The sequence below is a fragment of the Bombina bombina genome, chromosome 1, assembly GCF_027579735.1.
Source record: "Bombina bombina isolate aBomBom1 chromosome 1, aBomBom1.pri, whole genome shotgun sequence".
In the NCBI taxonomy this organism is placed as follows: domain Eukaryota; kingdom Metazoa; phylum Chordata; class Amphibia; order Anura; family Bombinatoridae; genus Bombina; species Bombina bombina.
Window position 1 is genome coordinate 576,118,244 of NC_069499.1, and position 25,921 is coordinate 576,144,164.

Genomic DNA, 25,921 nt, shown 5'->3' on the forward strand with positions numbered 1-25,921 from the left:
TGTCAAAATTACAAATGTTCTCCTGTAAAGTCCAATGGAATTATACTTTCAAAATGAGCATTTAGATGCTCTTTAAATTATTTTTTTATGTAGAGCTTTTGTTGATATATTCTATGCATAAAGAATGCTAATAATAAGGGTATACTCACCAATTTCTTGTGATTCATAGCGAATTATATATTGCATTCCATAGCTCAGAGCTGTTGGAGAGAAGAGACTCTAGAAACACAAGAATAAAAACCAATCAGCTAGAGAGCCTCACCATTAGTGAGTTAGTTTTCAGACTACAATGTCCATGAGCAGTCTATTATACTATGACCTAGTTCCCATTGCTCATGAAAACCATGTAAACTGGTAGTAACAACAAGTACCTCCTTAAACTCCATAGAGTTGTCTACACTAAAGGCAGTGAAGGAGGAGGAGTTAGGTGGGGAAGGTGATGTGGGATCCCTACACTACTGGAAAAAAAATATATAAATAAATGTAAAAAGGCCATACACTGGTACTGGCAGACTATCTGCCAGTACCTAAGATGGCAGTAACTAGTGGGAGGGTTACAGAGCTCTTTGAGATGGGATCAGGGAGGTCAAAGGGTTAGGAGGGATACTCTGCAGAAAAAATAAATATAAAGAAATAAAAAAGTCCCTATACTGGGTACTGGCAGACTGTCTGCCAGTACCTAAGATGGTGGTGACCAGGGAGGAAGATTACTGTTTGGGAGGGATCAGGTGTGTGTGTGTGTGTGTGAGAGGGGGGGGTAATTCCAGTACTGCCAGGGATTTCAGAAGTGTATTATGCAGCTGCAGTTAGCAATCTTATAATTACCAAAAACCAATGGCAAAGCCATGCATGTCTGCTATTTCTGAACAAAGGGGATTGTCTATTTAAGGAAAAATAGGGATTTCAGGTCTAGAGACCCAAATGTTGAATTAGACATTAAATACTATAAATTTAATTTGTGAAGAACAACACTTTATTAACATACAGTATATGCAAGAAAACGAACAATACAAGACTTATAGAGGATCTGTTTGTAAGTGGATATATCACTGCCACTTTACATATTCCTCTGTAACAGATCCACCACAGAATATTAAAAATATACATATTAAAATAGAGGGCTATGGTACTAATAGGAAGATCCACTATATATCATAGGGGGTAGCTAGTTGTTATGATCATGAGAATCTGTACATTTAATAACGTTCCTCTGTTTATACACTACTAAGGTGTCCCCAAGCGGTTAAGAGCTAGCTAAAATACCTACGATTGAATGTTCACACTATGCTGTGCGGTTAGATATATACAAGTGTATATCAGAGGTGTATCAATAGTTTAACTCAGGGCATGACGACGTAACGTAACAGTGATGAAACGCGTTGGTGGGCGGGGCTAATGGGATACTATTTTGAATGTGTGTGAGTGTTACTCTGTATCTAAAAAGAGCGCTAGTTAGATTTTAAACTGGTCATTCGAATTGTACTGACACGGTCAAATTTAAGTGATACGATTACCTGGCGTGCTTGATACTGAAATGATTGTGTATATCCCAATTGCCAATTAAAAAAGGAGGATACATTTTAAGATATCATATATGTCAAGCAATATGTGTGGACACAGTAGAAAATAATGATTTAACTCCTTTTTCTGTCTGGAGGTGATACACAATTTAGTGTACATAACCACAGAGTGTGTGTTAGAATATACACATATGGACGCTAGTGAGGTTTAAAAACTTGTCATGCGGAGAGTGCGGACACTTATAACCTAGATGATATGGTTATCTAGCTTGTCTGTAATGGAATAAATGAGTATATCGTGAGTGCTGGAAAGGGGAACAGATATAAGATACCATACGTGTCAAGCAATATGTGCGGACACGATAGAGAAATGAGATGAACCTTTCAATGCATGAGTTAAACTATTGATACACATCTGATATAAACTTGTATATATCTAACCGCACAGCATAGTGTGAACTTCCAATCATAGGTATTTTAGCTAGATCTTAACCACTTGGGGACACCTTAGCAGTGTATAAACAGAGGAACGTTATTAAACGTACAGATTCTCATGATCATAACAACTATCTACCCCCTATTATATATAGTGTATCTTCCTATTAGTACCATAGCCCTCTATTGTAATATGTATGTTTTTAATATTATGTGGTGGATCTGTTACTGAGGAATATGCAAAGTGGCAGTGATATATACACTTACAAACAGATCCTCTATAAGTCTTATATTGTTCGTTTTATTGCATATACGTTAATAAAGTGTTGTTCTTCACAAATTAAATGAACAAAGGGGATCCAAAAGAAGCTTACACAACCATTTGTGTTATGAATATGCAAGCAGTGTGTAAATAATTTAATTGAGAAACCCAAAGTTTGTGAAAAAGTTAAAAAAAAATATGATCTCATCTGGCAGCCAAATGGTGGCATGAAATATACCAAAATGGGCCTAGATCAATACATTGGATTGACTATTTAAAAATATATGTATAGTTTTGATAGGTAAATAAATAAAAAAAACAATGGCTCTATTTCTGTTTAAACAGAGTGACACATAAATGCTAAAAAGATTCTGGTACTTTGGGTAAGTTTTTCTCTAAAATTTCGGGCAGCGAAGAGGTTAATGGAGATAGTTGCTGTGGCCTCCTGTTTACACATTTTACAACAAAAATGTAAATTAGGCCTATGTTTTTTTTAGCTTCAATTTATATAGGTAGACTATACAAATCATGTATGCTCACAAGCTCAGTTGTGTTGTAAAACACCTTCCTGGAAGGTCAGCTATACCAGTTGTCAACTCATATGTAGGGTCCTCTACCCATTCATCTGGTTTATTATTGGTTCTTGTATTTGTTAACATTGTCTATTGTATCTAAGTTTCTGGCATGTTGTTATCTGTTGTCACTCTACAACTGCCTAATGAAAAATAGAAAATGTATCTTTCTGTACTGGTGTGGAGGTAAAATAAGGCGCTCAATGTCAAACTCTTTTTATATAACTTTTAAAGTGATGCTAGGTTCCCTCAAAATGAAGACTGAAGGCAAGACTGAGATTAATGTAAGGAGTGAAGGGTGTAGAGTACATTAGTTTCAGTGGGATTAAATTTGCTAATTGCAGCTCCTGTTAAAGGGAGATAATACTCATATGCTAAATCACTTGAAACTGATGCAGTATAACTGTAAAAAGCTGACAGGAAAATATCACCTGAGCATCTCTATGTAAAAAAGGAAGATATTTTACCTCACAATTTCCTCAGCTCAGCAGAGTAAGTTCTGTGTAAAAAGTTATACTCAGCTGCTGCCCAGCTGTAGGTAAAAAAAAATAAAAAATAAATGAAGAAATGAACAGCAGCCAATCAGCATCAGCAGTGCAGAGGTAATGAACTCTTTTACTGTGATCTCATGAGATTTGACTTAACTCTCATGAGATTTCATTGTAAATTTCCTTACACTGAATAAGGAAATAACATGAGAGTGCACGAGGCTCATCCCTTCGGCTGTCCCGGGACAGACATACTGATATGCTGCTTAGGGATGTGGCTACTGAGGAACTTTTGAGGTAAAATATATTTCTTTTTTACATAGAGATGTTCAGGTGATATTTTCTAGTAAGCTTTTTTCACAGCTATGCTGCATCACTTTCAAGTGTTTAAACATTTGGGTATTATGGCCCTTTAAGTTAGGTCTGGTGAGACTGAACTCACCAGATCAGTGAGTTGTTTTTTAAATCTAGGCCAATGTCTTTGAAATGACAGCAATGAAGTTTCAGCTTAAACACTCAATTTAGATAAAAATCCCTTAAAGGGACATTAAACACTAAATACATGCTAGATAGAATGATGCATTCAAAGAAAAGATTAGTCCATGACTAACATGTAGATGTATTTTTTAAAGTTTCATTAGTTGTTTAAAAAGTGACAAAATAAGTGTAAAGTTTTAGGGGCCTATCTATCAACTCAGAATGGAGCTTGATGCCCCGTGTTTCTGGCGTTTCTTGCAGGCTCGCCAGAAACAGCAGTTATGAAGCAGCGGTCACAAAGACCGCTGCTCCATAACCTGTCCGCCTGCTCTGAGCAGGCGGACAAACATCGCCGGAAATCAACCCGATCGAGTACGATCGGGTTGATCGACACCTCCCTGCTGGCGGCCCATTGGCCGCGAGTCTGCAGGGGGCGGCGTTGCACCAGCAGCTCTTGTGAGCTGCTGGTGCAATGCTGAATACGGCGAGCGTATTGCTCGCTGTATTCAGCGAGGTCTGACGGACCTGATCCGCACTGTCGGATTAGGTCTCTCAGACTTTCTTAAATAGGGGCCATAGTGTCTATAAAACACTGGGAGCTGCCATGTTGTAACTTGTGTTAACTTCTCTGCTGTGGCCAGTTAGGGACAGTTATACATAGGTCATTAGAGTGCGCAGCCAATGGTTGTGCTGGATTTACCAGTGTTCTGCACTTTCATTTCTAACAGGAACTGAAAAGCTCACAATTTCAGAATGGAATTACAGGAAGAGGGGACAAAATAAATAATGAAAGTATATTGCAGAGTTGTTTTATTATATACAATTTATCATTTTATATTATCATCTCAAAGTGTTTAATGTCCCTTTAATACAATTTTGAAAAAAGGAAGTAATAATCAATAGCTGGATCAGTTTTAAACAATAGTTTTAAGGTGTTGTGTTTGTGTGCTGAGACTTCTATTGCTGATCAAAGTTACTCATAAATGTCAAACTAATCTTTATACCTCCTGTGGGTGTCTTTAACTTGAATCACTTGAAAAAGAAATCAATGGGCTTGTGAGATGTTATGTGTAACAATCAGACTAAAAAAATTCATGCAGCTAAAAAAAAAGTTTACCTTACATGTCAATTGCAAGCTCAGATATTTTTATAACATATTTTAGTAAATAGGGCGGTATGTGGGTGCATCCATCCTGTATAAAAATAAAGTTTTTTAATATCAATAAATGAAAACCTCTTGGAGCATCAACAAACTCACCAGCAAACTCTTTGCACTGAAAGACAATGATTGCTCTTTGGATTGCATTACTAAGAAGGGGAAGAAAAGGATGATGTAGATCAGGCTTCCACTGAGAGCAGCGACATTGGTGTTATGGAAAAAAACGCTGATTAGATAGCTAAGGGCTATAACCGTAAGACTGTAATCCAGGAAGAAGACAAATAGGATGAAGCCATTGCTGTAGGGCAGAATATAGCCAAATTTCAGAATCATTACCAGAATGCTAATGGTAATTAAAAGCATGCTGAAACTCTCGATGAACCAAGCAAAAAAGTGACTACATGAATTGACTCCCATCATTTTCATATACTGTAAGAGAACAGGAAAAAACATTAGATTTATAACAGATAATTATGTTATTTTCCTAAATATAGTGTCTAATTATCATAAATACAAACATATTTGCATGGTTAGAGAAATCTATATTTTATTGGATACCAGCTTTACATTGAGTAATTATAGCAACAGTAACGGTGGATGTTTGAAGGAAAAAAAAGCAGCCAAATTACCATTCAATTGCAGATTTTTTTGGTTTCACAAAAAAAAAATAGTAATATGTTAATTTTCAAACACAATATGTATTAGAATTCAACATTGCTTATGGAATGTATAAATATTTGCATTACTACAGTGAAATTGGTGTTATTATTACTATTTCACCGTCAGCTTTGCAGCACTCAAGCTATTTAGCATCCGCTGCCTGGATTTAACATTGCAATTGCCCCTGCTTGTGTGCGGCTGTTAATCATCCTGATTGGATCGGATGATTGAAATCTGCCACACTTTATGTCAGCACGTTTTCAATAAAGCTAAACAAGAATAGTGCTCAAGACACATGCACGCTTCTAAGCCTATCTCAGTATGCTGATATGGAAAGAAAGTAAATTTCAGCCAATGATCCCATAAGAAGGATGTCATTTTGTTTTGTTAAAATTGTAGGCTCCGTTTGTATCATGATAGTTTTATTTTGACTTTTATACCCCTTTAATCTGCAGTACATCAGTATACAGTAATTTGCTAGACTTTAACAACCTTTGTAATTAAGTATGTTTATCTCTTTCTACATCCAAAATGGGGCTTTTGCAATAAATATTTCTAATACTGCAAATAAACTTTCCCAACAGGCAAAGTGAACTGATGTAAACAAAGCTTAAAGGGACACTCAAGTCAAAATTAAACTTCAAGATTCAGATACAGCATGCAATTTTAAACAACTTTCCAATTTACTTCAATTAACAAAATGTGCACAGTCTTTTTATATTTACACTTTTTGAGTTACCAACTCCTACCGAGCATGTGCAAGAATTCACTGCATATACGTATATGCATTTGTGATTGGCTGATGACGGTCACATGATACAGGGGAGTGGAAATAGACATAACTTTGCAATTTATTTAACAAAAATCTACTTCTCATTTGAAATTCAGACTAAGTGATATTGCATTGTCTTCTTATCATGCATTTGTTGATTATGCAAATCTACTGTATTGACTGGTCCTTTAATGAGTCAGAGGAGCTGTATTAGAAACAGCAGTTGGCGTTGTAGGCCTGGTTATTACCTCATGTAGTCTCAAGTCTTTCTCATGTACAAGCTTCTTCACAAAGGCTGCCACAAAAAGTACCCAAGTAATCATCATAGCGATGGGGAGAGAGAAGGACATGCTCACCAGGTAACTGCCAAATGAAGCATAGAACACAATGGTCACGAGGTCTCCAATTTGATCATATTACAAAACAGTAACAACACTAAGGTAACATTTATTTGAAAGTTGAGTTTCACCTTTTGTCAGTTGTATAGGATTTAATTAAAGTGATATTTTATCACAAGCACAAAGACTCATATTTTGCTTTCCCTCTGTCTTTACTACTAAGACAGTTTTTTTGAAGTACAGAATAATATTTAAACAGTGCTTAGATTAAAGCAGTAAAACATAAGGAGAATATGAACCAATGAGAGAAGACAGTTAGAATGGGCTGAGGATAGTAGCCAATGGGCTGAGTCGTAGTATCATATATTGTCCACATAGTAGCTACACTTCGTCTTTCTTCATTGCTGCACAGTGAGATAAGTTGTGCATTCATCAATTATACATATTAGATTTTTTTTCTCTCTTTTTAAACCCCTTTTATTTAACTTTATTTTACTACATTACATGCTTGCATTATACTACAAAATGCTATCTTGTGTATAAGAAATGACAGCAGGTAAACATGTACAAAGAGGCTTCAGCATAAAAACAATATAAAGTAAATGCGGTGTACATTTAATATTCTAGTGAAATCTGAAAAGTACAATAGTGTAACTGTATTGCTAGTTTTATAAGAAGCATTTTAGTATTATACTTCTGCTAGAAGCTACTTTATATAATTTATACTTTATATAGCATTTCTAAAGGAGGTAATCTTTTTTTTCTCATAGAAGTATATTGCGAAATTACTTTTGCTGAATTTGAAATGTACTGATGTGCATTTCAAATTTGGATAGAATATCCCTTTAATTTTAGTCAAGCAAAAAATGCATGCTGAATATCTAGGTATTTATTGCCCACTGGCCGGTAGGAATAATTATCACAGCACTATTAATGGATAGTGACAAACCTCCAGAAGTATGGCAAGCAAAAGCAGGTAATCAGCACAACTGTAATCATTTTGAAATACAATAAATGAGTACTAGGTCCCTTTAAGTTGTTCTCCTACCAGTCCTTTTGTGTTTGCACCTATCTATATCTTTTTATTTCTGACAACTTCTTTCACAACATGCTATACACAACTACAATGGCAATGTTGCAAGACTTAACAAAAAAATGTTTTTGTTTCATTACTTTTTTAGGGACACAAATATTTTCTGTGATTGATATGCAACAGCATAATTTTATCATAAGCATTAGCAGGAAGTACCTATCAGCCAATAAGCATTAAAGGGACAGGAAACCCCAAAAAATTATTTCATGATTTAGGTAGAACATACAATTTTAAACAACTTTCCAATTTACTTCTATTATCAAATTTTCTTCATTCTCTTGGTATTATTTGTTGAAAGAGCAGCAATGCACTACTGGTTTCTAACTCAACACATGGGTAAGCCAATGACAATCTGTATATATGTGCAGCCACCAATCAGCAGCTAAAACATAGGTTATATAAGCCTTTCAGCAAAGGATAACAAGAGAAGGAAGCAAATTAAATAATAGAAGTTAATTGGAAAGTTATTGGAATAGTAATGGAATAGTATGCTTTGTCTGAATCGTGAATGTCTAATTATTACTTTACTGTCCCTTTAATAGTAAACACACAACTAATAAGTTTCTATTTAAATTTAAATAGATTTTGCTTCACTTTTTTTCAGCCAAATAATACTAATAATAATTTCAACATGTTTAATATGTTACTCTTTCATATAAATAATTAGCACTAGTACAATGCCCCTATGCTTGTGTTTTTTCAGGTATGTTTCTATGCTACATTTGTCTTACAGTTTACTGATATATATTTGTCATTTTAGTCATCACTTTCTTGGTGGACAAGATTTTAGAGCAGCTCACTGTTCGTTTTATACTGAGATTAGAATGAAGCAGTGGAAATGTGTAACAACAATGGTTGTGGACACTGATCCGACCACTGGTATTATGCTTAGGAACTTTGTAGACTAAGATGCCTTGCTAAGTAATTGCTGCTATCTTAAGTAGTCTTACTTAATTCTTAAAGGGACACTGAACCAAATTTTTTTCTTTCATGATTCAGATAGAGCATAAAATTTTAAGCAACTTTCTAATTTACTCCTATTATCAATTTTTTTTTCTTCATTCTCTTGGTATTTTTATTTGCAATGCAAGAATGTAAGTTTAGATGCCTGCCCATTTTTGGTGAACAATTTTGGTTGTTCTTGCTGATTGGTGAATATATTCATCCACCAATATAAAAAAGTGCTGTCCAGAGATCTGAACCAATAAAGGAGCTTTGATGCCTTCTTTTTCAAATAAAGATAGCAAGTGAATGAAGAAAAATTGATAATAGGAGTAATTTAGAAAGTTGCTTACAATTGCATGCTCTATCTAAATCACAAAAGAAAAAAATTGGGTTCAGTGTCCCTTTAAAGGGACATGAAACCGAAAAATTTTCTTTTACAATTCAGATAGAGAACACCATTTTAAACAGCATTCCAATTTACTTCTATTATCTGATTTGCTTCATTCTTTAAATATCCTTTATTGAAGAAATAACAATGCACATGGGTAAGCCAATCAAACGAGTCATCTATGTTCAGCCACCCATCCGCAGCTACTGAGCCTATTTAGATATGCTTTTTAAGAAAGGATATCAAGAGAGTGAAGCAAATTAGAAAATAGAAGTAAATTGGAAAGTTGTTTATAATTGCATGCTCTTAATAAATCATGAAAGAAAAAATAAAAGTGAGCTACGTTTAGGTTCCACCAATCAAACCGCATTATTTAATTATAATATAACAATCATATTTTAAGTGAATTATAAATCTTTCAGAACCTTTTGCATTATTTACATAAACAGAATGAACACAAAGTAACACATACTCATCCTTTTTGTAGCATGGGAATGGCATAGGCTGGAACTGAGCTGCAAAGGTATCTAAGCTCTTATTGGTCTGCAGTTTAATGATGGCTCTCTCAATACTATCTTGCAGATAGACAAATCCTCGACTATATGGGTTCATTGTGCTGTGTGGTCCAGGGATCCAGTAAGTATCTCTTAAGTTATCTGTGTCTACTGAGAGCTGGGCACGCATTCTGATTGTGTATTTTATTAACTTGGGCAAGCTGAGTTCCTCAGGCACTGCCCGTTTCTGCCTATTAGTATCCGAAGTAAGATTGAAGGTAATAGCTGTGCAAAATAAAAAGAAAACAAGCTGTAAACCACAAGCCAGCAACTCAAGCAAAGCTGTACTTCTACAAAACTGTAGTTGTATCAATGGGAAATAATGTAAAAGAATTCTTCACCTTATTATTATTTGCATTCATTGTTAAAATATATGCATGTCTGCATTGTGCATGTCAGTATTGCCTGAGAAATATCTAAAATACATGTAAGAATTTGCTGACCTAGTTTACCAACTTGATTTAATTTGATATATCTAACCATAGAGGAATACTAAGAGCCTGATAATATAAATCTCTCCGCTCAGACAAGATGATATAAAATGATCCTCTAGCACTGTAAGATTCCTAGTGAGATTCTAAAAAAAATCTGATTTTCCTATATTCTCCAAGTGGTGTTTGCTGCATTTCTATATGTGAAGGAGGGACAAGCCCATTGCAATATAACACTGCATGACAAGAGTTCTGCAGCATTTGCACCTTGTGCTTTGTATTGTATGTTACTTTACACAGTATACAACTGTATTTAGGATTCTGATTTTACAAATTCTGATTGGGCTTTCACAGTTTATATGTAACTTTAACAAATTAGGTTCACACTTTGTAAATTTATGTGTATCTTTTACAAATTACAGTGACATTTGTATTTTATCTTATATTTAAAATAAAACTGAAAAGCTTCAGTTTCCCAGAGAGCTTTATTATTTTCTAAGGGCCTGATAAGCAAAGATTATCTATACTGTAGATAAATTATAGTGCAGACTTTACAGGCGATGAACTCACTGAATTCTATAAGATAAAAGACGAAACCTGAAAGTCCCAGTGAGATGAGAGATGCCTTCCATAGAAAGTAATGAAGCTCTCTGGAATACAGAATTTCACAGAGGCAAGAGAAGTAGACATTAAAAAAACACATGGGGCTGATATAAAGTTTTAGTTTGCAGCAAATAAAAATTAAACTGAAATGTTTTCACTACAATTTAACTTGCTTTTGCCTATAGTTTAATATATATATATTACTTTATATCAGTTAATAAGTGTATTGTGAATTTTGTGCAAACTACACCTACATACAGCTGGCAAGGTAATTCAGTGAGACCAGATTTACAATTGAGAAAATACAACTTTTACTTTGTAAAAGAGACACAGAAATATAGAAAATATGATCCTAATTTGGTAAAGTAACACAGAAATGTTCAAAACATAATAATTTATAAAATCACTGCTGGATCTAAAATTAGATGTATTAAAATATAAAATAGAAAGTGCAAAGCATAAATGTAATAATACTGAATCTGTAGTGTAAAGTAATATAAGATACAATGCACAAAGTGTAAATATCACAAAACTCTCATATCATGCAGTGCTATATTTCACTGGGCTTGTCTCTCCTTCAGATACAGAAATGAGAGAGGTTTTAAAGTGCTGGAGGGTTGTGCCCTTTTCTTTTAGCATTCAGTGAGTTCAGCCCCTGTGAAGTCTGCATTACACTTGTTTCTCCATGCTGGAGAATATTTTATCATCAGGCCCTAAATCTCAGATCAATCTATTGGTCTTTGACCTGGAAGAATTAAATCTCCATTTCTAGTTTGACCATGAGTTTCTTGCTTGATGCACTAGTCTTTCTTTGCTTCTTCTCTACATCTCATAAAAAATTAATCAAACTTTATCGCTCTAACGCTTCACAAAATATATCCTTTTGTTCTCATAATAAGGAACCTGCACTCACCTGCCATCAATTCATTTGTCTTCAGCAACTCCTCAGCTTGTTTGTTCATTTCCTCTACGCTTTCCACACCCTGCATACGGTTGTATACCACACATGATGTCAGGTTTGCCAGCACTTCAGCCACAGACTGGAAGGATGCAATGGAATTGATATCCTTTACTCCCAATTGTGTCATGTTCGCTGCAGAAAAAGGAAAAAAAAGTTAACATTCAATACAGGCATTTCATTGTAACTTGTTTTAGTAAAGTCAAGTGGCTGAAGCAAACATATAGGTCTATAAGCCAATGCTTTTGTAAACATAGGTAAATGGTGATAACCACAGAATTATTTTGTAGTGACATACAGTATCCCCACTCTAGCAACTATAGTTGTATGCAGAGCAAAAACAGGACATGTCCCATATGGCAGAAGAACTGATAACTATGCCTGTAACAATGTTATATGTATAGTAGTGAAGACCCAGGTGTGCTCCTAAGCCTATTAGGAATGTGCAAAATGTCATAGTTCAGCATTTATTAGTGAAACTAATGCCAACAAACTCTGCAGTCTAATGCATTTGGCTCATTTTGGCACAGGAAAAGTACACACAAATATCTGGATACGTACAGATATTTATGTTTTGAACTTTTAGACTAATAAATCTAGAGCCAAAATGAGAATAATGCTGTTGACTTCAGGTCTGAAATTCTGCACATCCCTAAAGCCTACCTAGGTATGCTGTAATTGAACAGAGCTAAGTTTCAACACAGGATACCAATATTAAATGTGCTTCATTCTCTTGGTATCCCTTGTTGAAGGCACAGCAATGCACTGCTGGGTGCATTACTGCTCCTGAGCCTACCTAGGTATGTTTTTCAACAAAAAATACATAGTCCTCTATTTATCAAAGGTCTTGCGGACCTGATCCGACAGTGCGGATCAGGTCCGCAAGACCTCGCTAAATGCGGAGAGCAATACGCGTATGAAGCAAATTAGATAATAGAAATACATTGTAAAGTTATTTAAAACTGCATACTCTATCTGAATCCTGCAAGTTTAATTTTGACTTTAGTGTCCCTTTAAGATTAAATATGGTTGAGAATGGTTGAAGCCAATCCTGTAAGTAAATCACGTTCTTTGAAATTAAACCTTAGTGCACACATCTGAAAAGGAATTAGATGCAATATAATCTTTCGCTGTCTCTTGAACATTTGTAAGTTGCAAAGTGCAACATGAAATGGTGCTTAACCTCAGTCAGGCTGCACACTCTAATGAAAGCAGTTTTTCTTACGTTAACTGCAATCCTCCAAGGTTTAACTTGGCAGCACCTGGCACTGTTAAAACTCTTTTGGAACCTGGAGCACCCAAATTATTGTTTATATAGAAGGTTGGTGACTAGTGGCTTGATTGGCTATTGGCCAAATTACATTAATTATTAATAATACTTATGCTAAAGATAATGGGGCCGATTTGTTAAGCCCTGTATTGGCCCCAATGCAGGTGTTTCCATGAGAGCTTTCAGGCTCGCTGGAAACAGGCGTTAAGAAGCAGCTCCTTAACTCGTCCGCTACCTTTGAGGTCGGCGGACAGCAATCCGCCTGATCAGGTGGATTGACAGCATTTCTAGTGAACTGCTTGTGCAATGATAAATGCCGACAGCGTATGCTGTCGGCATTTATCAATGTGCGGCAGACTTGATCTGCTGTCCGCACATTGATAAATCGGCCCCTATATATTAAAGTAAAGTCTGATACTAATTGCATTTTTAGTTAAGAATGAAATGGGAAATGAATTTCCAATAATTTAACTATACTTACTACTTTAAAATAATTGATACAAACACACATACTTAAAGTAACATGAAACCCAACAATTTTCTTTCAGATAAAGAGTATAATAACCCCCCCCCCCACTTTCTACTTCTGTTATTAATTGTAGTTTGCTCTCTTGATATCTTTTGTTGAAACACAAGTAGGTAGGCTCAGGAGCTGTATGACAGAAGGTTTGCAAGAAATCTTTGAACAAAGTTATTCATTATCCATACACTGCTGCCATCTAAATATCACTTTCTTTTTTAAAGGTTTTGAAAACCTGGTATTAATGCAATATGGTGTTTTCTAATACACCTGCATTTTCTTCTTGTAATTAAGGGGTAATAAATAGGTGTGTGTTTCCTAATCCTATGTGTGTAAGTATAGAGCAAAGAAATAAACCAAACACTCCATCGCCTGGGGGGAAGAACAAGCTAAATGACATCAGTGCTACCTGACATAAGTAACCTTAGGGATGGGATTCTTACACACATGCTCTATACAATTAATATTTACTTTTAGCACTCTATAATGGTTGCATTTCTCTCTAAATGTGCATTTGCTAGACAGATGTTCTTTATAAATATTAAAACAGAGATGGCCATCTGGTGGTTCACGAGCCACATGTGTCCCTCTGCACTACTTTGTGTTCTCCATGGGGAAATGCAGAGCTTATAATGTGTGACCCGGGGAAAAAGCATAGCTAAATTATGTGCTTTGGAGACTTCTGGTAGGTGGGCAACTCAAAAGAGCACTCAGGGAGGGGGAACAGCAGGTGGCCTTGTGCACACTGGAATATTTAGGAAATATATTATAATTTGTGTATTTATTAGTCATACATTTAAATGTGGCCCCTAAGCTTTCTAAACAATTAGCCTGCAATCCTGATCACTATACTAGAAGATATGCAAGATAAGTTTAAAGATTACCTCATATTCTCTTTCTGTAATAAAGGGAATAGCAAATCAGAAATCAGCTTTATTGGATCAAAGACACTGTTGAGTTAATAAACATTTTCCTAAATGTAATACAATTGCTTGCCTCATTTTTTACTGGAGGACTATTGATAATGTATTTATAGGAATTTTCAGAACCCCTGGAGCACTGAAAATGTACTGGTTTCCATAGTATATCATCTCCACCTAGTGGACAATTGCAGAACCACTAGTAACATGTATTACTCGCTCCAATCTTAAGATTTTATTAGTACAGTCGTTCATAATTTGTTTTTGTTGGGTTTTTTTTTTATGTGAAACACCTTATAATTAAATTTGAAAATGATGAAATATCAGGGTTATTTTCATTTTATTTTCCTGTGAAATCTTCACAATGGCATTGTTAACGTAATGCAATCAGAAAATAAAGTAATGGTAAATCAGGCAGTTTAGGTTGGAATGTTTTACTATTCAGATCTTTTTTAGATAAAAATTAGTTTATGCTCAAATAAAGATATATGAATAATATGGTTAGCGTTCCATTTCTCATTTAACAGAAAATACCTTTTAGTACAGTATACACAGAACATAAGAAGGAACTGAAGGAGATAAGACTTTTCTTCAAATCTCCAAAAAGAGTGAGCATTTTTCACTTTTTTAAAGTGAAATCATTTTATTAAACAATATAATCAAAACTATTGAACTTTAAAATAGTGCTGATTTCTCTCTCTTTTTTGGAGATGTGAAAAAAATGTCTCAAGTTCTTTCTTATGTTCTGTGTATAGTATTCAAATAGAGGGTCTGCACCAAATTCATTTTCACATACCTTTATTTGAGGGAACAAGCACAGAGTAGTTTTAACTGCCATTATGAGACCCTAGCATAGCAACACAGACCCCAGATCATACTGGAACCTGCACTAGTAGCAATGCATTCACATACAAATACACATACAAATACACACACACAGGCAGGGATACATTCACATACAAACACACACGCAGGCAGGGATTCATTCATATACAAACACACACACAGGCAGGGATACATTCACATACAAACACACACGCAGGCAGGGATTCATTCACATACAAACACACACACAGGCAGGGATACATTCACATACAAACACACACACAGGCAGGGATTCATTCACATACAAACACACACACAGGCCGGGATTCATTCACATACAAACACACACACAGGCAGGGATACATTCACATACAAACACACACGCAGGCAGGGATACATTCATATACAAACACACACACAGGCAGGGATACATTCACATACAAACACACACACAGGCAGGGATACATTCACATACAAACACACACACAGGCAGGGATTCATTCACATACAAACACACACACAGGCAGGGATACATTCACATACAAACACACACACAGGCAGGGATTCATTCACATACAAACACACACACAGGCAGGGATACATTCACATACAAACACACACACAGGCCGGGATTCATTCACATACAAACACACACACAGGCAGGGATACATTCACATACAAACACACACACAGGCAGGGATTCATTCACATACAAACACACACAGGCAGGGATACATTCACATAAAAACACACACACAGGCAGGGATTCATTCACATACAAACATACACACAGGCAGGGATTCATTCACATACAAAAATACACGCAGACAGAAATACATTCACATAAAAACACACACACAGGCAGGGATTCATTCACATACAAACACACACACAGGCAGGGATACATTCATATACAAACACACACACAGGCAGGGATTCATTCACATATAAATACACACACAGGCAGGGATTCATTCACATATAAATACACACAGGCACGGATACATTCACATACAAACACACACACAGGCAGGGATTAATTCACATACAAACACATACACAGGCAGGGATTCATTCACATACAAACACACACACAGGCAGGGATTCATTCACATACAAAAACACACACAGGCAGGGATACATTCACATACAAACACACACATTGGCAGGGATTCATTCACATACAAACATACATGCAGGCAGGAATTCATTCACATACAAACATTATACACGCAGAAATACATTAACATACAAACACACACACAGGCAGGGATTCATTCACATACAAACACACACAGAGGCAGGGATACATTCACATACAAACACACACACAGGCAGGAATACACCAACATACTACAAACACAAAGGCAGGGATACACAGACATACAAACACACACACACACACACAGGCAGGGATACACAGACATACAAACACAGACAGGGATATATACATGTATTAATTCACACATAACATGAGAAAGTAATGTAGGGAGTATTGATGCAGTGAGTCAATACAGTGAATGCAAATCCTGCTTTGTTTGACTTCTGTTTTACTTTCCTTGAAAAACAACCCACTAGTCAGTTGAACATAGACTGACCCACACTGCTTATCAAGGAATGTTAAAGTGTAAGGATGAGTGTGGTTCACCGACTGCAGCCACCTAAAGCTAGCCCTATATTATATATTCACACTTCATGCAAGGATCTTGGTATTGGAAGCCACTCATGACAGGTATTATTCCCACATCATACTTTAGAAATGGTGTATGCCGCTTATAACTCCTTACGTCAGGTATATGCCAATATCACACCTTGGGGCCGATTTATCAAGCCCCGTATCGGCCCCAATGCCTCTGTTTCTGCGTGAGCCTTCAAGCTTGCCGGAAACAGGAGTTAAGAAGCAGCGGTCTTAAGACTGCTGCTCCTTAACTCATCTGCCTGCTCTGAAGGGACAGACCTCAATCCGCCCGATCTCATACAATCGGGTTGATTGACACCCCCTGCTATGAATCTGCAGGGGCCGGCATTGCACAAGCAGTTTACCAGAACTGCTTGTGCAATGATAAATGCAGACAGAGTATGCTGTCGTCATTTATTGAAGTCTGGCGGATCATGTCCGCCAGACCGATTATAGATTGGCCCCCTTAAATAAAATTTCTCCATCACCATGATTTAGTGGATATATGCACATATTGTATCTCACACCTGATAAATGCCCCCTACAGATCTTTATGTACTATTATGAAAATAATCTTATACTAATACATAGGTACTTTGAGATGTTTTGAAATTAATTTATACTACTATAAACTGACTTTACAAGGCACTTACCAGCTTTATCTAACAGATCAACCAGTTCCATTGTATCCAGTTTCATAAATAACTGTAAGAATCCACTCATAAAAGGATTGAGGACTAAATTCTGTGAAGGAAAACAAATTTGTTTAATTGCAAGAAATTTATAACCATAGTTATAAAAATAATAAATGTGGTTTATAAAATCTATGGTTTCTATCATTGCAGAAAAGTGTTACTTAGCATTTCCCATGAATTTGTAACCACTTAAATGTGAATGATGAAAGTTATCATCATCTGCAGATTGAGGCGACCTCCCCCATCTTCCCAGGTTGTTAGAGACCTGCGGTGATAAACATCTCTCCTGCTGAAGCCTTAGGTGGGAGTGACATCACCATACTGTTCATGGTATGAGGACTGTCCTCCAAGCCTATATTAGGCCTTGCACCACAGTGAGACCATATCCCTTAGCAGCATAAACACATAATTCCCTCATATAAAAGAGGGGGGTCATACAGAATGGCAATCCACTGTCTAATAGGTCCTCTATGCTTTTAAAGGTATCATGCACTGAAATGGGGCAAGTGACTCTTTTGCAAGAGGAGAAATAAAATAATGAAGAGGGAAAAGCTTCTCTGTCACTCCCCCTCGATACACAGATGGGTTTGTAACCCTTTATTTGAAAAAGACAGTTATCCTCTTTCAAAAGAGTAACCCTGTGTTTATCCAGCTGCCAGATGATTGTCATAACATGACACATTATGTAACAGAGGAGTTTCACACATTGATATTAGGGTTTTGGTTTTTTAAGCTGCAAATGCAGTTTCAGGGCCTCAGTGTTTCAGGTTTGTACTCGCCACAATGCTAGGTGCACAGGTTCCCAGAAGCAAACGCTTGTCCACCGGATTTTTTAAAAAAGTGTCCCATTGTCACCATAAAACGATCACCTGGAAGCATCCATTTTTTGTTGAGTGGATAGCAACCAATTTAGGACTAAGTTACAAGTGGCACGCTAGCGCTCCCGCTCAAGCGTTAACTTTGCTAGAAGTTAACTTTTTGCACGTATTAGGTAGCACGTGTATTACAAGTTGAATGTAAAAAGTTTGCACGTAATTGAAACCCGACACACACAAAAAGTTGGACTTCAGATATCATGACCACGATAACATATTCTCCCCATATACGCTTAAACCCAATCACATTTAACCAAGAGCACTATACCCGACATGACATTAATATTTTACATTCCAATGTTCTTCACATAGAAGAAAATGTTCTATCTATTATTAAATATTTAATTATTATTTTGAAGAATATATATCTATATGAATATAAAGAGGTATATATATATATATATATATATATATATATATCAAACAAAATAAATGATATCCAGGCTGCAGTTAAAAACAAAGTCTTTATTGAGTTCCACTTGGGATAAAAATTGAATGAAAAGATAGGGGGATCCAGCATAACAGTGTTACCAAAGTTGTTCTGCTAACATGTTTCGGTAAAGACCGTAATCATAGCTATGATTACGGTCTTTACCGAAACATGTTAGCGGAACAACTTTGGTAACACTGTTATGCTGGATCCCCCTATCTTTTCATTCAATTTTTATCCCAAGTGGAACTCAATAAAGACTTTGTTTTTAACTGCAGCCTGGATATCATTTCTTTCGTTTGATGCCTATTTTTCCAGCGCTCTGGGCTGCATCAGGAGCGTGCCTCTATTCCACTCCCCCTACTACTTTCGACATTGGGAATCCCCTCTGACGCTGAATCCCCTCCAACGCTGAACCCTGCGACGCCCATCACATGACCGGAACCGGCTGGATAGAGGCATCAAGGCTGTCTTAGATGCCGTGGATCACGGAGCATTCAGCAGGATTTTCTCATTCAAGGTATAAGTTTGAAACTACAAGCAAGAAGGGTGAGTCATACAGCTACTAGCTGTTTGGGTATTGCTATCGATATCCTGTGGCAACACTGTATTGCCTATTGGAGGGCGACGTATTTACTGTTTGCCTTATATGAGACTCACCTGTTTACTTCAATGATGAACTTTATTCCTGCTATCTTTGCTTGAGGGGATGTTTGTGCTTTTTGGTTTTGGATACTGCGGTTTTATACAGTGACTTGTCTTTTAAACCTGCATAAGGGGTCGAGTGGAATAGATATCCCCATGGTGGCTTTACAAACATTTATATTCAGGAGTCCCTTTACTAAATCCTTTTTGATTGCTTTATATATATATATATATATATATATATATATATATATATATATATATATATATATATATAAATACATAGAACATATTCCCCTATGTGAAGAACATCGGAATGTAAAATATTTACAGTATATACACAGTTAAACATATTATTAAATATTAAAGATAAATAAATGACTTTTCATGTTTTCAGGTAACTATTTGACTGCAAAGGGCTCCAATGCATATATATGTATACATATGTATATATGTGTTTATATGTGTATATACGCATGTAAACACATATTTACACATTTAAATACATCTGTACACACATATATACATATATGACAATTGCGCTCTTGCGATCACGTTTACTGTCAACTTGTAATACGAGTGCTATTTCCGAAAAAAGACAAAAAAATGGAAAAAAAATGTTATCGCCTATGCGCAAAAATTAGAGAGCCCTTATTGTGTTGTTGATTTCAGGAAACTTAGATCATTGTTTCTTTGAGATTATAGGTAACTAAATAAATAAATAGGAGAATTACAAATAGATGATATTTTGTGAAACTCTGTATAGAATGATTTTTGATACATTGGCACTAAAATATGTTACTTAATGAGGTTAGGATTTTTAAGAGCAAAAGTGGAGACTTACATAGGTATTGGCTGACCCAGGAATCAATTAACTCACAAGGACATTGTTGGATCGCTATTGAATATTGTAAAACTGCGAAGCCTTTCCTGCCTGTAAAAAAGGCTTTCCTGACTTTACAGTAGAAGCATTGACCCCATGAACAAATCAATTACATTTTGTAGCATTAGTTTAGGGGGCACTCATTTTGTGGATTCAAATGAATGCAAATAATTTAGCAAGTTTATTGATTTTTTTTGCATTTGTCCAAGTCTGAATGTGCATCTATGTTCTTTGCAGATTATTCACTAAATCCCCACTCATGCCTTCATTATTTAGTAAATGAGCTACACTGAATAACATAAGAACTGGTTAAGAAAGATACTCTGAGCAAATCCTTAGTGAATTTTGTCCAGTGTTCCTTTGTGATTACAGAGGAATATATTCACCAACTTGTCCAAATTATTCTGTTCTTATAAAAAAGCAACCCATATATTATATAGGGAACCTACAACCCCCATTACGAAAAAGTTTGGACATTATGGAAAATGCATAAAAACAAACAAAAAGAGTCGATTGAAAATTCTGTTTACCCTGTACTATATCGAAAACACATTATTAACACATTATTTGATGTTTTACTTTGTGAATTTAATGTATTTTTGAATATATACACTCATTTCAAATCTGATGACTGCAACACGTTCCAACAAAGTTAGGACAGGGGCAATTTAGGATTAATAACAATGTGACAAGTTTAAAGGGACATTCAACACTTCCCTTAACATTATTTGAGCTAGAAAAATAAGAACCGAAGATCCGCCTACACTATACCCCTCCTGCCATGCCGCCTTGCTTCAGTAGTAATCACTTTCGGTAAATTTCTGTCCGAGGACTGGATTCTGATTTGATTATGATTTGAAGAAGAAGGCAGCTACGTAATGGTGGGGAGAGTCCGGCTGCCATATTTACCGGGTATTGCACAAGTTACCGAAAGTGATTACTACTGAAGCAAGGCGGCATGGCAGGAGGGCTATAGTGTCGGCGGATCTTGGTTCTTATATTTCTAGCTCAAATAATGTTAAGGGAAGTGTTGAATGTCCCTTTAAATAAGAAGGTGATGTGAAACAGGTGAGGCAATCGTGTAATCATAGTATATAAGGAGCCTCCAAAAAAGGCTTAGTCCTTCAAGAGCAAAGATGGATCGAGGCTCGCCAATCTGCCAACAGATGCGTGAGCAAATAATCCAACACTTTGAGAACAACATTCCCTAAAGACAAATCGGTAGGATTTTGGGCATTTCACCTTCTACAGTGCACAATATAATTAAAAGATTCAAGGAATCCAGTCAAATCTCGGTGTGTAAAGGGCAAGGCCGAAAACCACTTCTGAATGTGCTTGATTTCCAATCCCTCAGACGTCACTGTCTCAAAAACCGTCATGAGTCTGTAATGGATATCCTGACATGGGCTTGGGAATACTTTGGTAAACCTTTGTCAGTTAAAACTATTCACTGCTGCATCCACAGAAAGCAGAAGCCATACATCAACACTGCCCAGAAGAGCGTTGCCTTCTCTGGGCTTTGTCTCATCTGAGATGGACAGTAGCACAGTGAATTGTGTTTTGTGGTCTGACGAGTCAACATTTCAAATAGTTTTTGGAAAAAACAGCCGTTGTGTTCTCCGGGCCAAAGAGGAAAAGGACCCTCCAAGCTGTTACCAGTGTCAGGTCCAAAAGCCAGTGTCTGTCATGGTATGGGGGTGTGTTAGTGCCCACGGCATGGGTAACTTGCACATCTGTGAGGGCACCATTAATGCAGAAAGATATGTATACATTTGGAGCAACAAATGCTGCATCCACATGTAGACTTTTCCAGGGACATCCCTGCATTTTCCAGCAGGACAACGCCAAACCACATTCTGCTCGGATTACAAGTGTATGGTTGCGTAAGCAGAGAGTGCTGGTGCTAGCATGGCCTGCCTGCAGTCCTGACCTGTATCCGATTGAGAATGTGTGGCTCATTATGAAGCGCAATGTAAGGCAGCGAAGGCCCCGTACAGTTGCGTAACTGAAGACATGCATAATGGATGATTGGGGAAAATTCTGCTTGCTAAACTTAACCAACTGGTGTCTTCAGTGCCCAAACACTTAATAAGTGTTTTTAAAAGAAAAGGTGATTTTCTTTACACAGTGGTAAACAGTCGACTGCCCCAACTTTTTTGGAGTGTGTTGCAGTCATCATATTTGAAATGAGAGTATATTTTCAGAAATACAGTAAATTCACGAAGTAAAACATCAAATAATGTGTTAATAATGTGTTTTCAATATAGTACAGGATGAATTGAATTTTCAATTTTTTTTGCATTTTCCATACTGTCCCAACTTTTTTGGAATTGGGGTTGTAAAGCATTGCCATTTACATTAAACAAACTAAATGTAATCATACTCAAAAGCTAAGATGCTGGCTGCAGGTGGGAATCTTACACTCAAGTTAAGGTTCTAGAACTTAAAGGGATACTAAACCCATTTTGTTTCTTTAATGATTCGGATAGAGCATACAATTTTAAGCAACTTTTTAATTTACTCCTATTATAATTTTTTCTTCGTTCTCTTGCTATCTTTATTTAAAAAGCAGAAAAGTAAAGCATAGGAGCCGACCCATTTTAGGTTCAGAACCCTGGATAGCGTTTTCTTATTGGTGGCTACATTTAGCCATCAATAAGCAAGCATAGCCCAGGTTTTGAACCTAAAATCGTCCGGCTCCTAAGCTTTACATTTCTGTTTTTTAAATAAAGATAGCAAGAGAACGAAGAAAAAATGATACTAGGAGTAAATTAGAAAGTTGCTTAAAATTGCATGCTCTATCTGAATCATGAAAGAAAAAAATTGGGTTTAGTATCCCTTTAATATTTGTGGGGGCTAACAAAGTTGAAAAAGTTGATAGATCAGCACACATAATATATGGAGCTCATCGCAGCTCAACAGGGGTGCTGCACATGCGTTTAAAGGTGCACCACCCCTATAGAACCACCACTGCCATACCCAGGAATATTTAACACCTTTGGTCCAAAAATTGAAGAAAATGTGTGAATAAAACATTCAATTATTAGGCTCAATAGGCTTGCCACACATTTACATTTTGTATATACAGTACTATAGAGTTTGACAGAGAGTAAAAGAAGTATCAATAACCTTCATAGGATCAATAAGTTGTGGTAATTTCTCTATTATGTTCCAGTTGTTAATTAGCACTTCCAAGTAAGGCAACGACTGGCTGATTGTAGTTTTAAAATCCAGTAACGTCTCCAAGGTTTCATTAGCCTGCAAGAGATAGTGAACAGCATGTAACTTCTGATTTTCGCATAGGGTTTTATTCTGCTTGATAAATTATTTAAGATATTTAAAAACTGAAATCAAATATTTATGCATTATAAAACATTAAAAACCATATACATCTAATAACCTCCGAACAAAATTCTGCTAAAAAAGAATAACAACTATGAACAGCTAAGATTTCTAAAAAACAAAATAATATTATACTCTTATACTATTAAATGGGTTATTTAAAGGAACATGAAAATTCAAATTAAATTTTTGTGATTTAAATAGGGCATTCAATTTTAAGTTGCTTTCCAATGTATTTATACCATTACATTTTCTTTGTTTTCTTGGTATTATTTATTGAAAATCACATGTAGATATGCTTAGGAGCAGCAATTCCCTACTGGACACTAGCTGGTTATTAGTGGGGTTAAATACATAGTTATATGCAAGCAAAGGTAAAATAAAATGCTGTCTTAAATTAGAGCAGTTTCTTATTAAACTTTTTATGTCCCTTTAAATACATTATTTTATTTGCCTTTTTCATTTACTATGAAGAAGTGGTTACAGAGGGATGTTGGGGTGCTAAGTATTCTCAGTCATTAATGTGGCACCCCCAATTAAAAATACCATAAATGCGTAAGGCACTAAGGCAGTCTTTTATTTACATGTCTATAACTGGGACAAGTAGAGAGGTAAATGAGGAAAAGGAATCATAAATATGTAAAATGAGATTAAAGGGACATGAAACCCACATTTTTTATGATTCAGACAGAGCACACATTTTGATATAACTTTCCAATTTATTTCTATTATCTAATTTGATTTGTTCACTTATATCTCTTGTTGAAAAGTATACCTAGGTAGACCCAGAAGCTGGCTATGCATATATGCCTCTTGTCATTGGGCTCCTTCAACAAAGGATACCAAGAGAATAAAATTAGATAATAAAAGTAAATTGGAAAGTTGATCAAATTTGTATGATCTAATTGAATTTGAAATATTTTTTTTCATACTCCTTTAAGTACTGGGAAATTAAAAGACCCTCTCCAGTAACACCCTTTAGCACTTGGTTACTAGTAACAACAGTATAAATTACAATATGGGATAGTTGCACCTGATCTCTTTGGTTGAATGATTGTAGGATTTGTAGATTTTATTAAACAAAAACTCAATTAATTAAAAAAAAATGTACAATATATAATAATAAAAATAATAATATATATATATATATTTAACTGATATGTGATAATATATATATATATATATATATATATATATATATATATATATATATATATATATTAAAAGTTAATTGTATATAATGCATGGACTCATAAGAATAAAAATGTATTAAAAGCTACAATTGCAGCCAATGAAACCAAACAATGCATTGGTAGCCCAGCGATAGCTTCTATACCCCTGCCCTATGCACAAAACGTTTAGTATGAACAATTTTAGATGGCAGTTTTAAGCGAATTGCGAATGTTCAGCTTAATTTACTAGGGCCAAATTATAAATGAAGCTCAAAATAATGTTTCTGCTTGAGTGTTAATTGTGCTAGAAGTAAGCTTTTTGCACTCAGAGGTTTACGCTTATATTACGAGTTGAAAGTAAACTGTTTTCACTCTCTCGCTAACCCAACAAGCGCAAAAAGCCGAAGTTAGAATATCACGTGCGTCTTCAGGTATTCCCCAATAGAAGTCAAGGGAGAATGAAACAGCCCACTCTCGCGCAAACCAGATTGCATATTATTATTTGCGCAAACCCGACATGAAAATATGAATATTTCACATTCCAATGTTCTTCACATAACAGAATAGGTTCTATTTATTCATAAATACATATTTCTACATATATCTGATGGTAATTTGGTACAATATATATCTATACCTATATATATATATATATATATATATATATATATATATATACATGAATATATATACAGTAGGTATAGATACATATATATATATATATATATAGGAATATCTATTTATTAAAGAACATATGCTGCTATGTACAGAACATTGAAATGTGAAATATTTAAAGTAAATACATAGTTAAAGCCTTTAAAAAATGAATATTACATAAAAATGCTTTAACATGTTTTCATCTACTTAACTGCAAAGGGCTCCAAATTTGTATATATGTCTATATATGTGTACATATGTATTGATGTGTTTATATGTGTACATATGTCTGTAAATACATATATAAACATATATATATATATATATATATATATATATATATATATACACACA

At 35.5% G+C, this 25,921-nt stretch overlaps 1 protein-coding gene across 1 annotated transcript in view; it reads right to left on the minus strand.

The window, feature by feature from the left end:
* ABCA12 (ATP binding cassette subfamily A member 12) overlaps positions 1–25,921 on the minus strand; it is a 317,047-nt gene that overhangs the window by 106,413 nt on the left and 184,713 nt on the right. The window contains exons 25-31 of the mRNA XM_053698806.1: positions 23,526–23,654; positions 17,522–17,612; positions 11,611–11,790; positions 9,582–9,888; positions 6,594–6,708; positions 5,013–5,342; positions 150–219 (exon numbers count right to left, since the gene is read on the minus strand). Coding sequence (XP_053554781.1) covers positions 150–219; positions 5,013–5,342; positions 6,594–6,708; positions 9,582–9,888; positions 11,611–11,790; positions 17,522–17,612; positions 23,526–23,654 — 1,222 coding nt within the window. The remainder of the gene's footprint in view (positions 1–149; positions 220–5,012; positions 5,343–6,593; positions 6,709–9,581; positions 9,889–11,610; positions 11,791–17,521; positions 17,613–23,525; positions 23,655–25,921) is intronic.